The 24604-nt window shown below is 41.9% G+C and overlaps 1 protein-coding gene across 1 annotated transcript in view; it reads left to right on the forward strand.

Annotated features, from left to right (window-relative positions):
• The window catches only part of EIF4H (eukaryotic translation initiation factor 4H), an 85858-nt gene extending 79560 nt beyond the window's left edge, over positions 1-6298 (forward strand). The window contains exons 5-7 of the mRNA XM_029612107.1: positions 159-203; positions 2455-2616; positions 3137-6298. Coding sequence (XP_029467967.1) covers positions 159-203; positions 2455-2616; positions 3137-3276 — 347 coding nt within the window. The 3' untranslated portion in view covers positions 3277-6298. The remainder of the gene's footprint in view (positions 1-158; positions 204-2454; positions 2617-3136) is intronic.
• The last annotated feature ends 18306 nt before the right edge of the window (positions 6299-24604 follow it).

Consider the following 24604-nt stretch of genomic DNA (forward strand, 5'->3'; position numbering starts at 1 on the left):
AACAAACCAATGTCAGCTTTTCATCTTATGCATATGCATTGTGGTTTTAAATGCTTTTCATAGAGCCAAATTTGTCTGCTTGCTCCTCAGGTTGGTTCCTTGCATGTTACCTTATTTTTAGAGCAAAGAACAAAACTGTAATATTGCCTTTTTTTCAGGACGAGGTGGCTCTAGGAGCGGGGACAGAGATGACTACAATTCTGGTAACGGTATTTTAACTCTTGGTGGTGGAGTCCTCTTTACTCCTGTAGTAGTTGCAGCAGATTTTGGCACTGGATATTTAATGGCTGTATCTGAGCGTTCTAAACCTGTTTGGGATGAGAGGGTGGAGTGAGCTCTAAAGGGGATTAAGAACTTTCTGATCGCTTGCTTTCACTCTCTTATTATCGCCATTAATCTTCTAACAGGAGCAACTACAGAGCCGAGAGGAGATCTGTGCTGCTTCTGAAAATTAATACTTTTTCAATTCTCAGTTTGTGCTGTACTGCTTACTAACATCTGAACCTTTTTCATATGCTTCTAACTGTCTTGCTTTTGGGGAGCCCTAATGTGCAGTGTGGGGTTTGTATAATCTCGAAAAGATGATGGGAGTAAAAGCACTGATTTGCTGTGCATACCAAGCACCTGAAGCTATGATCACAGGGTGCCTGCAGCTGATTTTGGTCTTCGCAGGCCAGATGCATTGTTTGGCACATGGTAATTCTTGCTGATTGACTGTAGTAACTAGTTTTAATGGCCCAGGAGAAGGGTGGTTGTATGCAGATAAGAGAATCTGTGGCAGGGAATTTTTATGGGAACACATTTAAGCTATGTGAAGACCTGACAAAGTTAGGTTTTTTTTCTTCAGAATGAAAAGCTTGCACCAACAGTCATATTCCACCACCTCCCTCCTCCCCTCCATCGTAACGGTGGTTGTGTTAAAGACCTTGGGGCGGAAGAGATCATACCTTCTCTAGCAACTCATTAACTGAACAGAAGATGCCCATTGCCACCTGCCTGTTTACATTTTCACCTTGTTTTTAATTTGAGAATTCCATTAATGGAGGGCTGTAAAAATTTTCAGCTGTCAATAAGGCAGTGCGCAGTAAAACGTGGCATGACTGCATTAAAGCCACTCTTGTCTCCATGCTCCCTTTAGTGTATTGTATTCCATTAATACCATGCTCCTAGAATGAGGGTGCAGATGCTGCTAGCTAGTCCATTGTGGATGTAGCAAACCATTTTGACATTGGCCAGTTGTGTTACGGTTTTGCTTAGGGTTCAAGAAGCGCCCACCGATAACATAAGAACATGCCATACTGGGTCAAACCGAGGGTCCATCAAGCCCAGTATCCTGTTTCCAACAGAGGCCAATCCAGGTTTACAAGTACCTGGCGAATACCCAAAAAGCTGAAAGAAAAAGTCCAGGAAAGGTTCATTTAGGAGAAAACACTGCTGTCCTTCCCTCTAAGGAAGAGGCCTTCATATATCTAGTCATCAAGATAAAAGTTGAACAGAAGTCATGATATAGTATGAAGAAAGACACAAGTCTGGCTAATGGTATATAAATATCCGAAAGCCAGTGATGATTCAGAAGCTCTGCGGCCTTCCTTGTACGTTATTTACTGGAACTGGCTAAGGGCATTTTCTGTCGCAACTTTTAATAGCTTCTGATCTGCGCACAATATTCAGACTCACTTGCTCTTGGGATATAGAATACTGCTTTGAGTCAAGTGCGTCTTTTAACCCCCTTGCACAAGGTGGAGCTAAAAGTTTCATAAAGCACATTTATTTCTCCAAGTGAATTTTGTAGTGATTGCTGATTTTAACAAGTTCATTTGGTTTAAGTGTCCATACAGCAATGGCTTAATGTCTGTTTAATATTTTTTACACTCATTTTAATTTTATTGATGTTTAAAATTGCAATAGAAAAATATTATTCCTGCAAGGTTTTTAATCTTTCCAGCTTGCTGTGTTACAATAGTTCAACTTGTGTATCCTAACTGCTACAAAGAAGAAATTTAAATGTCAAGCTATGTAAACTTAGTTTTATTGGTTAGCGGATTTGGTTTTTTTTTATCCTCTTCCTTTCAGTTTTCCAGAAGTTTGAGTGTAAATGTTGGTAAAAGATTATCAAGATTCCCTACACCAGAAGCCTAGGACCTCTCTTGATCTTTATTTCACCAGCTTGCTTCTCCCAGTCATGGGGTCTTTCCAGAGCATATACTGCTGATTGCATTATTGCTTTGTGATGTGGAGAGAAACCGAATGCTTGGTGACTGAGACTTCTAAAATGATTTGACCTCTGATGAAAGTTGCCTTTTCATTCCTGGGCTCCTCTGTTTACCTGGTATTGCACAATTCTTCACTGGTATATTTGTGTTGCCAATGTCTGACTGAGCACTTCGATTGAAGAGTGATTAACAGGATGCTACCAGTTTCATCCCGTTTCTGTGCATCTTGTCATGTCTGCAGGCTTCAAAGATGATGACTTCTTAGGAGGAAGGAGTAGAGGGGGTCGTCCGGGTGATCGACGAGGACCACCGCCACCCTCAGGAGGAGGACCAGGAATGAGTCGCTTCAGGGAAGGACCTCCCCCTCGTGGTGGTTCCTCGGATTTCAGAGAGCCAACAGAAGGTTACAGTTGTGACTGCTCATCTGTTTATACACTTTGTGCTCTTTTATTAAATTTAAAAGTCAACTCTGTAACATCTTGGGCCATAATACTGATTTTTACTTAGCCGCGAGCATTTATAATATCTTACTGTGGAAGTTTTCTATTTAAGGTAGAATTTTTAATAGAGAGGAAAAATTTGCTGTACTAACTTAATAATTGACTTTAAACTAAACTAGTAATTGGAGAAAAGTGTGGTGCCTCAGCAGCTTGTGGAATAAGATTTATTTTTCTGACAATATTTTTTTCTTCATAGGTAATGCTTATAAATGACATAGATTTGAGAATTAGAAACATGGTGGATTATAGAGTAACCAAAGTTTTATTCAGCCTGGTGTAGATAAGACTGAAATGTTTTATTGCAGTTGGCTGTGCTGAAGAATTCACATTGTGCTGGGGACAAGGGCTGGAGTACAGCAATGGAGTTCTAGATGTGAATTTTTATTTTACTGTGTGTATTTTTTTTTTTTTTTTTCCCCCCAGAGGAAAGAGCACAGAGACCCCGACTTCAGCTCAAACCTCGAACAGTTGGTACCCCCCTCAATCAAGTAGCCAACCCTAACTCGGCCATCTTTGGTGGAGCCAAGCCTCGAGAGGAAGTAGTCCACAAAGAGAGAGACTGAGCTTGAGGTTGGGAGGGGATGGAGGAAGAGGAGAGCAAAAAAAAAAGCAGAGCTAATTTACTCTGTGAAATATCAGCCTTGCAGTTAATATTCCTGCCGCCTGACACTTCCCCCACCCAGATCCCTCTTCCTTTTTTGAAACTGAAAAAAACAACACAGAGCTTCTGAATGCATGTCAGCTGTTAACAAGTGGTTTTTAGTAGGTTCTTGGCTTCTCTGTAATCTAGTGCCCGCTTTGTGCTCTGTTTCTCTCACTTCCTTTATACTCTGCCTCTATCAGCATCAACAAAAATGTAAGACATTGGCAGCCGCTTCCAGTAGCGTGGAGTCCTCTTTGGGCAACCAAAACCAAGAAGAGAGGCAAGCTACCGCAAAGAATCCAGGGAAGGCCGCCCCTCCTCCCTTTGGGCAGACATGCTGCTTTATTTTTTCCTCGGTAGCTTTCTGCTTTAAGGTATTTGGGTGGGGTGGTTTCGGTTTTTGGTTTTTTTTTGGTTTTTTTTTCCTCTTGTGCGTGTGTTGTTTCTTAAAAACAGGTTAGAATTTGTCACAATCTGTTTCTTCTAATTTTTCCCCCCCCTTTGGTATGTCTCTTCTGGCCTGCATGTTTTTGTTCTGTATTGCTGTGGCTCGACAAAGGCAAATGGAAAGAACGTCCTGGCGAGTTGAACAACTTTGGACAGTATTCTAGAAAGCCCTTTTCATACAAGTAAAATCTTGAAACCACTGCATGAAATGGTCATTTTAGCCAGCTTTGTCTCTACTTACAGTACATAATTCTTATAGACATTTTTTTTCAAAAAGATATAACGACCCCTTTGTTTTAAACTAGTTTGTGAACCATGTGGGATAGCATCGGAGGACTTTTTATTGGTATATTTGTGTATATATTCTAGGCAGGAAATCCTATGGGATCTCTTGTCGGTGAAGAGTTGATTTTACTCTAGCTATCAGTTATGGGTAATTGTTTTGAAAACTATGACAAGTCTGAATGCCACTAAAATGCGTTTCAGTAGGTGAGCATGCTAAAGAGATGGGGCATGTCCCATTAGAATATGCAAACTACAATCCACATCTGTCTTCAAAATGGCAGAAAGCATTTCTTTAGAGCTTGCTAAGGCAGTTAAGATGTAAAACTGCTCGGTTTCATTCTTAAAAAATATATATAAGTAGGCAAGTGGCTGTTTCTATTTGCTATTCTTTTTTTTTTTTTGACAAGTTTTACATGTTTGGCTGGTAACTTTTAAATCAAGTTTGTACAAATAAAAGTTGATTGTTTTTTGTTTTGTTTTTTTTTTATTTTTAGGTTTTTTTTTTGTGTGTTAAGGATTGCAAACCTCTGTTTAACTTTTGCATTTGGCCCATGTATTTATTTGCCTGCTGTATCTGTAGCCAGAAGTGTCGGTCACTGCTCCCTGATGATCATTTAAGAGACTGTAGCTGTTCCTGGATGTAGTAACTAGTGTAGGGCTTGACCTGTTGACTTTTACTTTGCCGTGCTTTGCAGAAGCAGGAGGATGGAAAGGATACTCTTAAAGGTTTGGTTTCCTAGGTGCTTGGTAAGGCAAAGAGAGCACTTCACACACTGACTGGGTGCTTTTCCTCAGTTTAAACAGCAAAAGCCAAAATAGTTTCAGGCTTGCCAAAATCTGGCTATCCAGTGACTGAAGTGTATGTATTGCACTAGTAGCACTTCAGTTGCCAGCAGATATCTGAGAAGAGGGGTGGGTGCTCAAGTAGGTGAGAGTGCCTTGAGTGTTTTAAAATGAGGTGAATTTTGTGTAGTCCAGGGATGTGCAGAACATTTTCATATTAAATCTGAGTGGGGAGTAGGGTTGGTTCAGATAGTGACAGACAAGGATAGCCTGCTATTTAGTTTAGTAGAATCTTAGACATTTGTGTCTGAATGTCAACGTTTTTGAGAGAGGCAGATTTAACTTTATAACTCTAAAGCAGTGACTCTCAATCTGGATTTCTGCTGCCCACCTAGCAAGTCAGATTTTTGGGATATCTTAAAAAAAAAAAAAAATTACAAATGCAATATGGGATAGGAAAGGTTGCCAAGTACCATTTTGAGTATAATTGGTCAAAGGGCCTGATTTTCTCAGCTCTTTTTTTTTTCCCCCCTCGGAGACACAAAATGGGAAAAAAGCTTTAGTGAATCAGGCCCCTAAATCTATATATATAACTAAGAGTAGTTCTTTCTTCCCCTCATAATGAGATCCCTGTGTACTATGGAAAAAGCATTATGAAATGCTGACTTGTTTGCTACACCCTTCAAGTATTACGCATTCATCCTGTAACATATAGGGATGTCCTCGAGGTATGTGTTCAGACGTTAAGCTGCAATTCAGGCCAACTCGCACACATCCCCCCCTCCCCCCCCCCCCCCCCCCCCCCCCCCCCAGGAATGTTTTTGAAGAGTAATTGATCAGATCTAAACCATGTCCAAGTGTGAGGCTGCTGTTGGGGAGTGCATTTGAGTCAAGTTTCAAAAGGTCAGAAGGGTTCAGCCATCCCTAATGCAGACACCCATGCTGAAAATGTCCCATGTTTAGTTAAGCAGGTCACCTTAAAAGAGGGGAAAGGTATTAGCAGGATGCCCCTAGCTCATTGGAAGCCCTATGTGCATGATTACCGGCAGTAGGGATGACGTCTCTCTTCCTGCTGCACCTTTAGTCTCAGCTGTTCTCAGACATCTCTCTCTTTTTCTTTCCTTTCTTTCAACTCTGCCATCCACTGCTTTTGTGATAAGAACCATTTGTGTAACACCCTTAAGTAACTAGAACCCGACATGCATTGTGTGGTTATTTTCCAAACCTACTTTCAGATGACCTTGGATCTAAATGCATCTTAAATGTGGGAACGAGAACAAACCTTCACTCTGGGTCAATGCATTTGACTTTTAAATGTAAGATTGGAATTCCAGATTCCTTATACATTCTTCATCATAACAGAAAATAAATTTAAGATATGGTATTTTGTCAATAATCTTTTAAATAAAAGAAAACCTTACATAACAGTGCTGGGGTTTTTCATTCAGAGTTTTTTGGTTAACCAGTGTGTCGGCTCTTTAGAGTTGTGCTTAAGCAGTATTCATGCATTACATTTTTTTTTTTTCAGGGTGTTTATCTTTTCGAGCTGGCTGAAAATTGTTCAAATTTAGGATTTTCTTACACTTTTTTGTACAATTACTTAGGAGGATGTTAACGGGCATGCAAACTTGTGGCTATTGCTTAGGTATTCTGGAAAAGAAGTTTTTGTGACATTCAGGAAGGGTCCGGAAAGAATTTCAGCATTTGTGTTGAAGTGCAAGTGACGCTTCCAGGTTTGAAAGAACAGGCTTGTCCCTGGTATCTGCTTTGGAATTTAAACATTTCAGGTCTCAGTCAAACACTATATTGCTAGTGTTGGTCTTTTCCAATCAAAGTTCTCATACTCAGCTGCGGTATACTGAGGTAACTGAAAACAATTATGAACGTGTAAAATAGTAAATGATGGCAGATAAAGACCAAAATGGCCCCTCCTATCTGCCAAGATATGAGTGGATATTTCGTTTTAGAGAGTACCGGCTTTGCATGCCTTATCATAAGGAGACAGTTATCTGAAGCTCTTGTATTAACAGCTTGGTTTGTATGACCACTGTGCTCTTTAAGCATGCTAAGAACTTTTCTTGTTTGATCTGTCAACGTATGGCCTTGCACAGTGATGGGTGATCTTTTTACTTGTTAATGGTGAGGATGAAGACATTCTTACTTTAGTGGTGACACCAACCAAGTTAACTGCCCTTATTCAGTAACTCCTCCTCCTTTCTTAGGATGCAAGTGAATGGAGTGCATCTCAGTTCACAGATGGACATTTAACAGCCCTAGAGAAAACCTTATCTTATATAAGTATTAACGTAAATGTATTATTGTCTGGATATGCCTCACCCCAGGTACAAAGCATTAGTTATCTGACTGATTTGGTACCAGGAAGTTGTTCTGTCTGGTGCTCTATTGGTTATTTGTCTTCCCCCATAAGTTTGGATTTGCAGAACAGGAAACTGATTTTAACTAACCCAGCACCCCAATACTATGTCCCTACTGAGTATTTCATGAATGAATTGCACATTTCTAAACCAGCAGCCTAAACTCAGTTGGGGAAGCTATGATGAAAGTACCTTCTGTGATCTTTTATATGATTACTAATTTTAGAAGTTCATAGTATAAGAAACCCCTTCCATTCTCCACACAGTAGAATTGGGTCCCATTGTTGGGACGTTAATATGCCTTGATTTTTAGAAAAATCAAGTGATGTTCTGAGTACCTACACTTCCTGAGTGATTTTAGTTAATGGCTTCTCCTAGAGCTATTCTGAGATCTATGCTTCGTTATTAGGTGCAATTCAAGGAGGGAATAGATTGCAGAGTTTGCACCGTTCTTTTGAAGGAGGTTATGCAGCATGACATGGTACAGAAGAAACTTGTACTCCATGAATGTACCTTGGGCATTCCGCTGCCTTTCTGGTAACTTTGCACCAATATCATTTATTTGAATATTTTCATTTTAGGCAGAGATGAGCATGTTTTTCAGTGTCTTTGAGGAAAAACTGCTGCTATGTTGGCTAATATTTTTTAATTTTGTGTAATTTTTTTTAAAGGAACGGAGCAATGCTTATTTTTTGGCCTGGTAGTTACCTTCTGCTCTTGACAGGTGGGAAAGTCCTTGCGGACGTTTTAATCTTCATGTCCTCATCTCACCTAGCCCAAGCATCACAACAGTAGTCCTAAGCTAGGCGTCATGGACTGTTCCTCCCTTTGAACTTAGTATGTGAGCACCCTGATTCTGACCACTAGGTTTCACCATTGTATGATGGCTGAAATTCCTTTTTTCTCCTCCAAAATCCCTGCCCTTTTTGGGGGAGGCAAATATTATCTCCGGCATAGGCCAACCCAGGGAGCCAGGCCTCTAGATCAATCTTGCTCAACCCAGGCCTCGGGGGCCCACCTAGCCAGTCAGGTTTTCAGGATATCTACAATGAATATGCATGGTATAGATTTGCATGCAGTACTTCCATTGTATGCAAATTTATCTTGTACATATTCATTGTGGATATCTCGAAAACCTGATTAGTTAGGTATGGGCTGAGGGACTGGGTTGAGAAGCACTGTTCTACATAGTAACATAGCAGTGCCATTGGGTCAGCCCAGTAGTTTTGAACTTTAAAGCTTGCAGTGTTTTCTATGAGTTCCATTGGGGGCAATATACCTTTTATGTCTGCGAATAAGGAATGATCCATGAGAATGTAACACCATTCTGTCTGTATAGTCATATTCAGTGAAAATGTAATCATGATGATAGTTTTAGTAGTAGTTCTTATCCCAGTCTTCTGGACACATCCAGCAAGTCAGGTTTACAGGATCTTCACAATGAATATGCAGAAGATAGATTTTGCATGCACTGCTTCATGCATATTCATTGTGGAGATCCTTCAACCCTGACTGGTTGGGTGTGTCCTGAGGACTGATTTGAGAACCCCTTTCTTAGTTATAAAATGTAACCACAAAACCATTTGTTCTGTGGCATTTCCAAAATGACTTCAAGGAGCAAAAGCTCTCAATTATCAGCCACTTTCAGAAGCTCTTAAACCCAATTCTTAAGTATTTCATATGGATATACATGAAAGAGTAACTTTCCCTATCAATCTGGTGGCCAACTCCAGTTTTCAAGAGCCATAAACGGCCATATCCACAATGAATATGCAAGAGATAGGTATGCAATGCCTCTACTGTAAGCAAATCTGTCTCATGCATATTCATTGTGGATGTTCTGAAAACTAGATCTTTGTGTGGCTCGGGAAGACTGGTGTTGGCTACTTCTGCTTTATATCAATAGGTGTAGCCAGAGATGAGTAGTGTTGATCACCTGATACCAAGATCAGCACACTAAGGCAGGGGATGGTGAACTCCATTCCTCAAGAGCCACAAACAGGCCTGGTTTTCAGGATATCTACAGTGAATGTGCATGAGACAAATTTGCATACAATGGCTGCAGTGTATGTAAATATACCTCATACATATTCATTATGATATCCTAAAACCCAAGGCTCTTGAGGACCAGAGTTGACCACTCCATGCATTATGCATTTTTGTCTTGAGTAGACATTTTCTAGGCCTACAGGCACTCACTAAATACAGATTCAATACCATGTACCAGGGAGTGAATGTTTGTGATGAAACTGTACATTATTCTTGGGTAATGGTAATATATTTTTTTGATAATTCAGTTTTCATAAGTTCAAAACTGGAATAAGTAATATTGTAAAATCAGTTTTATTTCAACTCTTTACGACAGGCTAGTGCTTTTAGATCTTCACTATGACCTTATTTTGGACTACAGTAGAGTCAGAAATGAGGTCATAAAAATACAGTCCATGAAAATGTTTTAGGTTTGCACATTGGAAATTTGCATTGTCATTGAAAGGTAAATCCAGGTCTGTTTCCTTAGCCTGTTCGTACCTGAATGAGCTGTGCGCTCCATTCCCAAGACTGAGTTCTGTAAGAGACCTGATCTTAATTTCAGTTTTTAAGTAAAGATTAAGATTTGGTACCTAATTTATTAAGACTATCTACAGGGAAGAAAGCTTAGTAAATCAGACCCTTAATCTCCAAACTTTATCAGCTATAGCAAAATACTGGGAAGGTTGAAGTTGAATGTTGAAGAGATTTTTTTTATATTTAAATTATATGTATATATATATTCATATTGTATAACATCTAATTTTGTTTTTTTTTGGGGGGGGGGATGGGGGGTTTGTTTTGTTTTTGCTAAAATGGCTTACACAATAGCAAACTGTTCCTTCCCAGCATTAAGCACAGATAACTGCTGTAGGGTTGTATGCCCACCTTCTCCTTAACTGGATCAGACTGGCTTTGGTGCATATTGCATCTTGCCAATCTAAATAAAACTAACCAAAATGATATTTGGTACCTCATGCTATAATCTAGTACTAGTATTTTATTTCTCTGTAAGCAATCTGTATAATTTGTATCGCTGTGTATAAAAGAAAAAAAATAAAACTATTCGAACCTTGTTAAAACAGTTTGCTTGTTTGCAATTGAAATGCTCACTACTCCATAAAATATCCTTTCTGAAGCATGCCTCACTAAATTACCATTCTCCCCCCCCCCCCCCCCCCCCCCCCGGTGCATACTAGTCATGCAACAATCCTGTTAGTGTGTTAAAGCTGTGACTTCTCTGTCTTTAAATTGGCACAGCAGCTTGCATTGATGGTATTCTGTAAATTTAGGAAGAATATTAATGGCTTTTTCCTGCTTAAGCATTCTCTGTAGTGTCCAACACACCCACGCAGTGTGATAATGGCTGCCAGAAAATGATGGTTGCAGAAATACTATTGCTAAGTCAGGTGTGGCTTAGCACTTAAAACTGGGGTCGGGGGTACTATGTGTAAAGTATTTGTACCATGCTGTCTGAGGCAAAGAGCCATCCTTGAAGTATTTGTATGCAGAAACTTCACTTGCCTCCTGGTGACTTGGAGCAATAACACTTCCCCTAGTATTTAGAAGGTAGTCAGAAGTACCTTCAACCATATGTGCTGGGAATTTATTTCACAGTTAATGATATGAGGGAAACCACCTTGCTGCTTAACCTAGGCAGAACATTGCTTAAATGCATTTCCTGTTCAAACCCCAAGTCAGTCCAGACAAATGGGTTTTGCATCCCTACCAGTAGATGGAGACAGAGAAGAAAAACTTTACAGGCATTGCTCCATAACAGAGTTTCACCTGCACTCTCTCAGTATTTCTCTGTCTCCAGCAGATGGCAGAGTTGCAAACCCGCAGTCTGAAGTTTAAAAAAAAAAGTAAAATTGGAAGAAAGAAAATTCCTATGAAAAGATGGCTCCCTAAGGTGTTAGGTTCCTTCATAGGCCATCTCTCGGGTAGTGCGAGAGCTTGGTGATCCCTGATCTAGCTCGGCCCTCATCTTCCACATGTGTCCTGGTTCCTCATCCCCTCTGGGTCCCCTCAGTTGCCAGCATCCAGAAGCAGAGAAGTATTTAGTTTCTTTTTTTCCCCCCCTTCCTTTGTATGGCTGCTTCTGGAGTTCAGTTGCTTTAAAAAAAAAAAAAAAAAAGTGATTTAGGAAGTCAGCAATGCAAAGTCTGAGTGGTCTGTCTGTAGGAAGGAAGAATCGGGTGAATGGGGGAATAAGACTGTTATGACCGCTGGGCTGTGTGCCAGAGCGGTGTCAGAGCTTGTTGGCCACACCGGCAAGGGTTTGTTCAGACAGGAGCCTATTTTTAACAACGACCACGGCTTAATGGTGCCTCCTGCTCAGTGCGGGAAATTGTTGCTGAGGTTTGAGGTGATCACACCTCAATGGAGCCATGTATTGCCCAGATTGTGTCTCTGGAACTGTAGGGATCTCTGCAGGACTCACGGGTGAGGGTCATTCCTCCTGGTGCAGGAGCCCCGGGGGGGGAGCAAGGAGGTGATGGCCATATTAGCCACATGTTAGAAGCCAGACTTCTGCAAGGGAGCCTAAGGACTCCCCTCCCCTGCTCTTTCCTGTTGATCAGTGCCCTGTTGGGGACAGGGATGGGGAAGAGGAACAGGGGACCTGGACCAGGATCAGCATTCCAGCAATTTTGAAGAATTCTCCACAGACTTTGTGCTGCTCCTCTGTAAGGACTATTTGGCTAAGAAGGAGGCAGGAACTAAGTGCGCTCTCCCTCAGAACACCCGTTTGGCTAAGAAGTCTAAGGCAGTCGGAGTCAGGGGGAGTTCTTTGGTTTCTCAACCTCTGTTATTCCTCTGGTGATGAAAAAAGATACATAGGACAAAGCAGGAAATACAGATCAGCTACAGGGAGGTCTGGACAAGGACCCTATGAGTATTTTGGCTGATACATGCAGGATGCGGAGGATGTCCTGATCGCAGAAGGGAATGATCTTAGGGTGGGTGGGATTGTTCCGTAAGGATGAACTATGGCCATTAATGCCCCAGCTGTTGGAAAAGTTGGGGATTAAGGTCAGGCAGGAGGATTCTGACAATGGAGTGAACCTGGTCTTGGAGCATGAGGACTGCCTATGGTCTTTCCCCAAAGAAGGTGGTGAAGTTGGTGGATCTGGAGTGGGAACCTTTGGAGGCAGGTCTAAAGGTAGCCAGGGCTAGGGCTAAGCTATATCTCTTGCCAGAGCAGACCTTAGAGTGTTGGAAGCTTCCCAAGGTAGATGCGGCAATGTCGGCAGTGACCAAGAAGACGACCATCCCTGTGGCAGGTTCAGCCACTCTGAAGGATATCCAAGATCATAAGCCAGAGGTTCTATTAAAGATTATTTGAGGTCTCAGCCTTAAGCCTTCATCTGGTAGTCTGTAGGAGCTTGATGCAGAGAGCCTGCTTATGCTTGATGCAGAAGGCTCAAGAGAAAGTGTCGGGGATGACAAACGAGGCCACTCAGGTTGCCCGCTTGGAGGCAGGAGTGGCCTATATGGCAGATGCCCTATACGACATGGTACAGACTTCTGTCAGAAATATGGTTTCTGCAGTGGCAGTGTGGAGACTCCTGTGGTTGCGGAATTGGTCAGCAGATGTGTGGTCTAAAGCAGTGGTCCCCAACCCTGTCCTGGGGCCAACCAGCCAGTCGGGTTTTCAGGATATCCACAGATATGCATGAGAGAGAATTTGCATGCATAACAGAAGCAGGACTCATAGGCAGCAGTCCTTTCGGGGGCACAATGTAGGTCCTCCCATGAAGGTGTCAACCAGAGGAGCTAAGGTTAGCCAATGAAGGCTGCATGAGACTAAATGCACAATTGAATCTTTATGGGTAGAAATCCCTTGTGTCAGGGAAGACTATAGTGATAGGAGTATACTACCATCCACCTGGTCAAGATGGTGAGACTGATAGTGAAATGCTAAGAGAAATTAGGGAAGCTAACCAAATTGGTAGTGCAGTAATAATAGGAGACTTCACTTATCCCAATAATGACTGGGTAAATGTATCATCAGGACACGCTAGAGAGAGAAAGTTCCTGGATGGAATTAAATGATAGCTTTATGGAGCAATTGGTTCAGGAACTGAGAGAGGGAGCAATTTTAGATCTAATTTTCAGTGGAGAACAGGATTTGGTAAGAAAGGTAACGGTGGTGGGGCCGCTTGGGAATAGTGATCATAATATGATCAAATTTGATTTAATGACTGAAAGTAAGCAAATCCATGGCTCTGGTGCTAAACTTTCAAAAGGGAAACTTTGATAAAATGAGAAAAATAGAAAAAAACTGGAAGGAGCAGCTGCAAAAGTAAAAAGTGTGCAAGAGGTGTGTTCATTGTTAAAAAAAACAAACCATCCTAGAAGCACAATCCAGATGTATTCCACACATTAAGAAAGGTGGAAAGAAGGCAAAACGATTACTGGCATGGTTAAAAGGGGAGGTGAAAGAAGCTATTTTAGCCAAAAGATCTTCATTCAAACATTGGAAGAAGGATCCAACAGAAGAAAATAGGATAATGCATAAACATTGGCAAGTTAAATGTAAGACATTGATAAGACAGGCTAAGAGAGAATTTGAAAAGAAGTTGGCAGTAAAGGCAAAAATTCACAGTAAAAACCTTTTTAAATATATCCGAAGCAGAAAGCCTGTGAGGGAGTCAGTTGGACCGTTTGATGATCGAGGGGTGAAAGGGGCACTTAGAGAAGGATAAGGCCATCGGGGAAAGATTAAATGATTTCTTTTCTTCGGTGTTTACTGAAGAGGATGTTGGGGAGGTACCCGTACTGGAGAAGGTTTTCATGGGTAATGATTCAGACGGACTGAACCAAATCCCGGTGAACCTAGAAGAGGTGGTAGACCTGATTGACAAACTGAAGAGTAGTAAATCACCTGGACCGGATTGTATACACCCCAGAGTTCTGAAGGAACTAAAAAATGAAATTTCAGACCTATTAGTAAAAATTTGTAACCTGTCATTAAAATCATCCATTGTACCTGAAAACTGGAGGATAGCTAATGTAACCCCCATATTTAAAAAGGGCTCCGGAGCAGTCCAGGAAACTACAGACCGGTTAGCCTGACCTCAGTGCCAGGAAAAATAGTGGAAAGTATTCTAGACATCAAAATCACAGAACATATAGAAAGACATGGTTTAATGAAACAAAGTTAGCATGGCTTTACCCAAGGCAAGTCTTGCCTCATAAATCTGCTTCACTTTTTTGAAGGAGTTAATAAACATGTGGATAAAGGTGAACCTGTAGATGTAGTGTACTTTGATTTTCAGAAGGCATTTGACAAAGTTCCTCATGAGAGGCTTCTAGGAAAAATAAAAAGTCATGGGATAGGTGGCGATGTCCTTTCGTGGATTAGAAACTAGCTGAAAGACAGGAAACAGAGAGTAGGATTAAATGGACAATTTTCTCAGTAGAAGGGTGTGGGCAGTGGAGTGCCTCAGGGACCTGTATTGGGACCCTTACTTTTCAATATATTTATAAATGATCTGGAAACAAATACGACAAGTGAGGTAATCAAATTTGTAGATACAAAATTGTTCAGAGTAGTTAAATCACAAGCAGATTGTGATAAATTGCAGGAAGACCTTGTGAGGCTGGAAAATTGGGCATCAAAATGGCAGATGAAATTTAATGTGGCCAAGTGCAAGGTGATGCATATAGGGAAAAATAACCCATGCTATAGTTACACAATGTTAGGTTGCATATTAGGTGCTACAACCCAAGAAAGATCTAGGCGTCATAGTGGATAACACATTGAAATCGTCGGTTCAGTGTGCTGCAGCAGACAAAAAAGCAAACAATGTTGGGAATTATTAGGGAATGGCGAATAAAACGGAAAGTGTCATGCCTCTGTATCACTCCATGGTGAGACCGCACCTTGAATACTGTGTACAATGCTGGTTGCCACATCTCAAAAAAGATATAATTGTGATGGAGAAGTACAGAGAAGGGCGACCAAAATGATAAGGGGAATGGAACAGCTCCCCTATGAGGAAAGACTAAAGAGGTTAGGACTTTTCAGCTTGGAGAAGAGATGGCTGAGGGGGGGGGGGGGGATATGATAGAGGTGTTTAAAATCATGAGAGGTCTAGAACGGGTAGATGTGAATCGGTTTTTTACTCTTTCGGATAATAGCAAGACTAGGGGGCACTCCATGAAGTTATCATGTGGCACATTTAAAACTAATCAGAGAAAGTTCTTTTTCACTCAACACTCAATTAAACTCTGGAATTTGTTGCCAGAAGATGTGGTTAGTGCAGTTAGTAGGGCTGTGTTTAAAAAAGGATTGGATAAGTTCTTGGAGGAGAAGTCCATTACCTGCTATTAATTAAGTTGACTTAGATAACCACCACTATTACTAGTAACGGTAACATGGAATAGACTTAGGTTTTGGGTACTTGCCAGGTTCTTATGGCCTGGATTGGCCACTGTTGGAAGCAGGATGCTGGGCTTGATGGACCCTTGGTCTGACCCAGTATGGCATGTTCTTATGTTCTTAAGGCAAGCTGTTCCACTCCTCTCTGGAAGCCATTGGAGGAAGACTATCCCTGTTTTACAAGGAGTGGACCAGAATCACATCAGACCAATGGGTTCTGGAGATAGTAAGAGACTTAAGCCTTAGGCTTTCCTGAGTGCGCGAAAAAATTCTATGTGGTCTCCCGTTGCGTCTCCCTAGCCAATCGGGAGGCAATGCGGAAACTTCACAGCGGTTGCAGCACCTGCACGCAATTGTTCCGGTTCCCCCTCAGGAGTGGGGACTGGGAAGGTACGCAGTATATTTTGTGGTTCCCAAGAAAGAGAACATTTTTCAGCCCATCCTCGCTCTACAGAAGTTCAATGCAGCCCGCCAGGTACCACACTTTCGGATGGAGATGCTGCAAATGGTGATAGCAGCAGTGCACAAGGGGGAGTTTCTGGCATCATTGGATTTAACGGAGGCCTGTCTCCACGTTCCCATAAGAGCCGACCGTTAGATTCCTAAGATACATGTGCTAGGAGAGCGTTTCCAGTTTTGGGGCCTTCCCTTTGGGTTGACGACAGTGCCAAGGACATGCACGCAGGTGAAGGTGGTAGTGGCAGAGGCACTCAGGAGGTAAGGAATTCTGGTACACCCATAACTGGACGATTGGCTCATCAGGGCAAAGTCGGAAGTGTAGTATCGTCATTCGGTTCAACGGGCCATGCAGCTGCTGTGTTTGTTGGGCTGGGTAGTGAACCTGGCAATGAGTCACTTGGAGCCATCCCGGTCGTTGGAATATCTGGGAGCTCCAGATACCCGGGTCACAAAGGTGTTTCTGACCACAGAGAGGGTGATCAAGTTGCTGGCTCAGGTGCTTTGACATCTACAGCTTTTGGGTCCTAGAGTCTGGAACTAGTTGCAGGTCCTGGGTTCTATGGTGTCCACGCTGGAATTAGTTCAATGGGTTTTTGCTCACATGCGACCCCTTCAGAGGGTGCTTTTTATCCTGTTGGAATCCACTCTCAGAAGAATTTCAGCTTCCTTTACTGCTTCAGAGGGACACCAGGGTCTAGTCTCTCAGGTGGCTGTCTCATCCCAATTTGGAGAAAGGGATGGACCTGGAGGTACCAGACTGGGTGGTGGTAACCACAGATGCTAGCCTCAGAGGTTGGGAGATGATTTGTTGAGGAAAAACTGCCCAAGGTCAATGGTCACCAGAGGGGGTTTCCTGATCAATCAACCAGTTAGAGATAAGTGGTTCACAAAGCCTTTCTCGCCTTCCGCTCATTCAAGGATGTACAGTACGAGTATTCTCATACAATGTGATGACTCTGGCATACATCATTTGTCAAGGTGGAATGAAGAATTGTCTGGTGCCACAGGAATTGTTTAGTTGGATGGAGAAGCGTCTAGCAGAAGTGGTGGCATCGCACAGGGCCGGGGTGGGCAAAGATCCTGCTGCTGATGCTATCTGCCTCTCTGCCTCAGAAATCATCAGAGGCTGCCTATGCTCCTACTGCAACTAATCTGCTGCTACTAACTTTGCCCGCTAACGCTGCCTGCTTACCAGGAAGCCTGACTATCACTGTGCTGCATTGTCGTCTTCCCCCCCCCCCCCCTCCCCTCAGCTGCTGTCTCGACATCATCAAAGGGCGCTGAAGGGGTCATAAATGTGACGCAGTGCTTCTGGTTTCACAAAGATCCTGCTGCTGACGCTACCTGCCTCTCTCTGCCTCAGAAATCATCACAGGCTGCACTAATCTGCTGCTACTAACTTTGCCCGCTAACGCTGCCTGCTTACCAGGAAACCTGAGGATCACCACGCCACGTTGTTTCCCCCCCCCCCCCCCCCCCCCCCCTCAGCTGCTGTCTCGACATCAACAAAGGGCGCTGAGCGAGCCATAAACGTGACACAGGGCTTCCGGCACCGTGCACCGAAAGAGTGCAACAATGGGGCTGCCCCTTTGTACTCCCCTTCGTTCAGCTCTGAGGAGAGCTGAAAGGAATTTCTAAACAATGACTTCTAACCCTGTTTCACACCTTTCAATTCCAGTTTGCATCAATAACAGAAGATACAGCGTGAGAAAATCATCAACAATGAGATCATCCGTCCTTTCGAAGAAAGTAAGAAAATGAAATTGACAACTTGGTCAAGATATCATGTAATAACTCTCCATTACTAACTGCTTCCTTCTTTCTTTCATTCTTTCTAATCAACATGCAATCACTAGCGAAGAAAACACATAATCTCGGATTTACTTCATGACCGTTACCCAGATTTTGTCGCCATTACTGAAACATGGCTAAAAAAGACAGACTCAGTAATTACAAATCAGTTAGCTAATAAATTATATGATATATTCTCTGTGCCTAGGCCCCAACGCAGAGGTGGAGGTCTATTGCTTATTGCTAAAAGGAAACTTGGTTTAAAAATTTCTCCTATCGCACAAGTGCAGAATCACGAAATAGCTTTATTTGAGTCCAATTATCTCCAGATTTGTTTACTGTACTGCCTTCTGGGCTTACTTGAATTAAATATCTCCCCTATAATTGAGTTTTTTGTATCTAATCTTAACCCAAGCCAACCTGTTGTACTGGCGATTTTAACCTCCAAGCAGATAGGGCCCCCTGTTCCTTAGCTTATCAAACTCTGACAGATGCTCTCACTGCATCTGGTTATAATCTGCTTAGTAAAGAACCAACACACAAGGCCGGTCATGCCCTTGATTTAGTTTTCTACAATAACGCTCAAACATCAGCCTCAACAATCACGATAACCCTGGTCCCATGGTCAGACCACTCTCTGATACATGTGGATCTGAACCTCATAGACTCAGTAGGAAAACAACCGACCAGGTCTTTTCACTTTAAGTTTAGACCACCATTTAAGACGGAAGAGCTAAATAGTGAACTCACAGATAATTTAGCAAATATTAATTTACAATCTGCGCAAGGTACAGCTGAATCTTGGTTAGAAATAACTTCTGAAATTGCAGATAGGATTAATCCCATATGATCCAAAACACTTACAAGCAAAGAGAAACAAAATCCATGGTATAACAACCAGATTAGGGATACGAAAAAAGTACTAAGAAAAAATTTGGAGAAAAAACAAAACCGCCGCTACGTTAGGCAATTTCCGATCTGTTAGCTCATTATAAAAAATTAATTGACGCTACAAAAAAAGAATATTATGGCAAAAAAATACACACATTTTCGAACAATTACAAATCTTTAACATTGTGAACAATCTAATTACGGAAACTAACCATTACAATTCAAATCTCGCTGAAGAATGCTGCAATGAAATGGCCTCTTTTTAAAGATAAAATTGTTTAATTTATCAATTTTGATGACACCAAACAGGTGATTAAGCAAAAAAGACATTCCAAAATGGTCTAATTTTGATGACATCAACCCCTGAGGTAGAACTACTAATTAGAACCTTGAATCCTGCCACCCACCGACTAGATGCCATACGAATTGCAGACTTGAAACTGATAACTGAGATGATCTCTCCAACCATTACTAGTATCATTAATAAATCACTTAGTGAAGGCCACCTGCCAGATAATCTCAAAGGTGCAATTGTGAGGTCTATTTTAAAAAAGAAAAATCTTGATCCAACTATTATGAATAATTACAGGCCAGTTTCAAATCTTTCTTTTATAGAAAATTAATTGAGAAGACAGTCTTTAAATAATTAACTCTACATCTAGATTCAAATGATATTCTGTATCTGAATCAATTCGGCTTTAGACGCCACTTCAGCACCGAAACTCTACTTTTATTTCAGAGTGTTGAGAGGGATTGATAATGGTCAGACATAACTTTTAATTCTTTTAGATCTGTCTGCAGCATTTGACAAGGTAAATCATCAGATACTATTGCACAGATTATCCGAAATAGGATTGACAGAGACCGTGTTAAAATGGTTTGCATCTTTCTTATCTGATTGTTTTTTTCAAGTACAAGTCAATAATGCCATCTTTGACAAATTTGAACTGCTCACTGGTGTCCCATAAGGTTCCACACTTTCAGCATCCCTTTTTAACATTTACAATGTTGCCCCTATGCCACTTACTCTCAGGGCTAGGACTAACTTATTATTTGTATGCAGACGATATACAAATTTTACTGCCAATTCAGGATTCCATTGAGAAAGCTTACGAAACAATGTCATATCTGAAAATAATCAAACTACTCAACACAGATGAGGCTGGTTTTAAACATTGAAAAAACTGAGTGTATTTTATTAGAAAGGAAAATATCTCTCGGATGTTGCAAACAGGTGTCGATACTAGATAACACAACTCTTGAACTGGCAGAACATATTAGGGATTTGGGTGTTATCAACCCAGAACTAAATTTTAAGAAACATATTGCGACTAAAGTAAGAGAAGGTTACTCGAAACTCATGACAATGGAAACGTCTGAAACCCTACTTCTCACAAAATGATTTCCGCACGGTGCTACAAGTCTAATATTTGGAAGCCTTGATTATTGCAACTCACTATTGTTAGGGCTGCCCACCTCCTCCATTAGACCTCAAGTCCTTCAAAATGTAGCTGCGAGAATCTTATCTGGCAAAAAGAAAAGTGAGCATATCACTCCAACTCTGAACTACATTGGTTGCCAATTGAGGCACGGCTAAAACTCAAGATACCATAATTGTTGCACAAACTGATCCATAACAGGTTTACTGGCTTAAAATTGCCATTAGAGTGCACATCCTGCAAAGGAATTTGCGTTCTGCAAATAAGGGCCTATTAACATTACCTTCTGTACATTCTGCATATCTGAATCATGTTAGAGAGAGAGCTCTATCACTGGCAGGACCCAAAATTTGGAAAACTCTCCCAACAATTTTAAACAGTTTAAGCGTGACTTAAAAACCTGGCTTTATAGCGAAGCATATACAACTCTGTTTTAGTTCACATTTTGGGGCAGATTTTAAAAGCCCGGTGTGCCTCTGTTGCATAGGCCGCCGGCGTGCGCAAAGCCCCGGGACACGCGTAAGTCCTGGCGCTTTGCTTGGGGGCGTGTCGGGGGCGGTGCAGCATTTAGGGCGTTCCAGGGGCGGGGCTGTGGGCATGGTGTTGGCCTGGGGGTGTTCCTGGGGCGTGGCCGAGGCCGCCGAACCAGCCCCCGGGCTGCGGAATGGCTCGCTGGCAGCTGGCCGGCGCATGCAAGTTACGCCTGCCTCGGGCAGGCGTAACTTTCTGAACAAAGGTAGGTGGGGATTTAGTTAGGGCTGGAGGGTGGGTTAGGGAGGGGGAAGGTGGGAGGCCGGAAAAAAGGTTCCCTCTGAGGCCGCTCCGATTTCGGAGCGGCCTCGGAGGGAACGGAGGCAGGCTGCTCAGCGCGTACAAGTTGCACAATTGTGCTCCCCCCTGCTCGCGCCAACCCTGGATTTTATAACATGCCACGGCAGCGGGTGCATGTTATAAAATTGGGTGTAGATTTGTTCACGCCAGGTTGTGCGAACAAATCTACTCCCGCGCATAACTTTAAAAATCTACCCCTTTATGCTTTCTACTGTTTTAATTAATTTCGTTTCTTTCTGAGTTTATGCCTTTTACATTGAGTTTTTACATTGAATTTTACAGAGCTAAGCATTATGTCTTTTTAGTAGCTATTAAGTGATTTTTTATGATTTTTAGTTGATAATTTTAGTGAATTTTAGGTATTTTTATGTTTAAATTACTAATTATATGATTTTGAAGTTGTTTTAGGTCTGAATTATTGTTAATATGTTGTGAACCGTTACGATGAACTGTCTTACTGACGCTATACAAAACCTAATAAATAAAAATAAAATAAATGTGCAGGGTGACTATCTCAGCAGACAATAGCTGAGTTGAAGTTGTCAGCAGAGGTGTTTGCCCTTATACAGGCCACAAGGGGCAAACCAGAGTTGGACCTCATGGCAGTTCCAGGAACTACAAAGATGGGTCGGTTTTACAGCTGCTGGAGGAAAGTCGGCTCTGAGGCTTCAGTACCCTTGTCCAGCCATGGCCAACGAAGCTGCTGTTCTACATGTTTCCCTCATGGCCTCTCATAGGTCAAGTATTGAGTCGCATTGAACATCATCCGGGCAGGGTGATTCTCGTGGCATCAGAGTGTATGCACTGGCTGTAGTTTGCAGATCTGGTTCATCTCATGGTAGACTGTCCCATTCATTTGACCCATCTGCAAAGATTGTTCCGACAGGGACCCATCTTTTCAGACTGGGAGGATTTTCTTTTTGTCTAGCAGCTTGACTTTTGAAAGACAATGTTTTTGCTTGAAAGGATACTTGAAGCTGGTGATAACAACTTTGCTTCAGGCAAGGAGGCCTTCCACATCTTTGGCTTATATCCAGGTTGGGAGAGTATTTGAGTCATGGTGTTTGCAGAACGGGCTACAGCCATTGCATGTAGATGTTCCTCAGGTTTCAGCCTTTTTGCAAAGTGGATTAGCAAAGGGATTGGTCTATAATTCCCTCTGAGTTCAGGTAGCAGCCTTAGGTTGCCTTTGAGGTAAGTTGCAAGGAAGACTGCTGGCGTCTCATCCGGATGTTGTGCATTTTCTGAAGGGAGCGCAGCATCTGCATCCTCCGGTCTGGAAGATGTCTGGCCTGGAACCTTAATCTGGTCCTTTGAGTTCTTTGTGGTCCTTCATTTGAACCAATTAGAAGGATTTCTTTGTAGGATCTTACTTTGAAGTCCATTTTCTTGGTTGCCATCTGCTCAGCTAGGAGGATATCAGTTTCAAGCATTATCGTGTAGAGACCCTTTCTTATGTTTTTTGGAGGATGATGTATCATTATGTATGGTTCCTTCCTTTTTGCCAAGGTTCTTTCCTCATTTCATCTCAACCAGATGATGGAGCTTCCAGCCTTCCTATATTTGTCATCCAGTACTCCACTTGCAAGAGAACCTCACTTATTGGATGTGCGGTGAGTTCTCTTGCCTTTCAGAGTTCAGATCATTTTTATCCTGTTCAGTGGAGCAAAGAAGGGAAATAAAGCTTCCAAGAGCATAATTGCAAGATGGGTCAAGGAGGCAGTAAGTTCAGCCTATATAAGGGCCAGTCAGTTCCGGAGAAGTTACTTGTGCATTCTTCTAGGGCACAGGCAACCTCCTGGGTGGAGTGTCAACTGATTTCTCCACAGGAAATTTGTTGAGCTGCGACATGGTCTTCACTTCACATTTTTACCAAACATTTCTGCCTGGAGGTGCGGGTGCCAGAGGAGTCTGCGTTTGGAAAGAGTGTTGTGTACAGGTCTTTTGAGTTCTCACCCAGTATAGAGGGGCTTGGAGACATCCCACTTCTGTGGCCTGATCTGGGGTTTGAACAGGAAAGGAAAATTGATTCTTACCTACAAATCTTCGTTCTGGAATACCACAGATCATTCCAGAGACCCATCCCTTTTTTGGCTTTTTTGAAAGCCTTCCTCACTTCTGGATGTTGTTAAGGCAGTTTGTAATCATATGCAGAATTACCAAGATTGTACATAGGTTATGCCTTAGAGTTACTAATTATTATTATCCTTGTTTTGAGACAGGAGTCCTAGTTTTAGGGGGCTCCAACTTTCTCTGCTCTCCCAGAATTATTTGGGTTTCTTGAATTGGACAGCTTGGCCTGGGTACAAGTCAATACTGAGGGACTGCAGGTGCTACTCTGTTATGTAGCAGTTCTTGAAAAGGTTTTATTCTCTGCCTCCATCTACTGGTAGGGAGGCAAAACCCACTTGTCTGGAGTGATCTGTGGTATTCCAGGAATGAAAATTTGCAGGTAAGAACCAATTTTCCTCTTTAAAAAAAAAATTGATAGTTTCTAGTTATTCCAGGTTTCATAGGTTGAAGTTGACCATTTTAAGTCTTTCTTTCTTGTGGTTAAGGTTTGATGAGCTGTCTATGTAACCAAACTAAAGAACTTAGATTACAACCGTATGCCATAGGTAGGTGGCCACTTTTTCCTGAGAGCAGGACCTTGGCTTCTCTGTGGATACATGATCAATGGGGTTCTAGTCAGGTAGTAGTAGAAATGGATTCTGATGATTTAGGTGTATGTTGTATCATTGTTGGATGACAAAAAATATTTTGAGACTAGAGGTGTGCTTTTGAAACAAGAATTGAGAATATCGCCATATCCTTTTTTAAACAAATTGAATTTTATTGTATACTAAAACCCTTTAGCTTAGGATAAAGGATTTTAGTACATACTCAATCACAGCAATGATGTAATGAAAATAGAAAAAGTTTAAAAAAAAATTGAATGAAAAAAAAAACCACACAAATCGTTTGTAGTTCACCCCTCTACCTAAGATGGAAGTGCAGCTCTATGGTGGAGCTTTACTGATTAAGCAGCTCTTTAATTCTAAGCTCTATTTTGGCTGCTGTATCCCTTTTAAACACTTCCAACAACTACAGCTGTTAATGAGATTTTAATAGATGATAGAGTAAGAGACAGTTTCAGATTTAAATAATTTCTGAAGTAGGGGCTGCCCACACTTCCACAAATCCAAGGAACTCAAGATCTAGAAACCAAAGAACTTTACAGTAAAGTAGTAGCTAATATAAGCAAAAATCATGTCAGCTTTTGAAGACAATTAGCCAACTGTCTTTCAGTTAAAAGAAATCACAGCCTGTAATGTATATTTTGGTTGGTTGTTTTTTCCCTCCATGGTCTGCTGCTCCTTTTTCCCCAGCTGACAACGATGGACAGTTTAGGGGAGTTTATTGACCCAACTGGTCTTGCCCAATGGGAGATTGGATCACTGAGGATCCCCTCCCGCTACGGTTGCTGCTAGCTGTTTTGCTGCCCTGTACAAACAGTGGACTGCCACAGCCCCCTCCCCATCACCTTCCTTC

This window comes from Rhinatrema bivittatum, chromosome 8 (genome assembly GCF_901001135.1).
Source record: "Rhinatrema bivittatum chromosome 8, aRhiBiv1.1, whole genome shotgun sequence".
NCBI lineage: Eukaryota > Metazoa > Chordata > Amphibia > Gymnophiona > Rhinatrematidae > Rhinatrema > Rhinatrema bivittatum.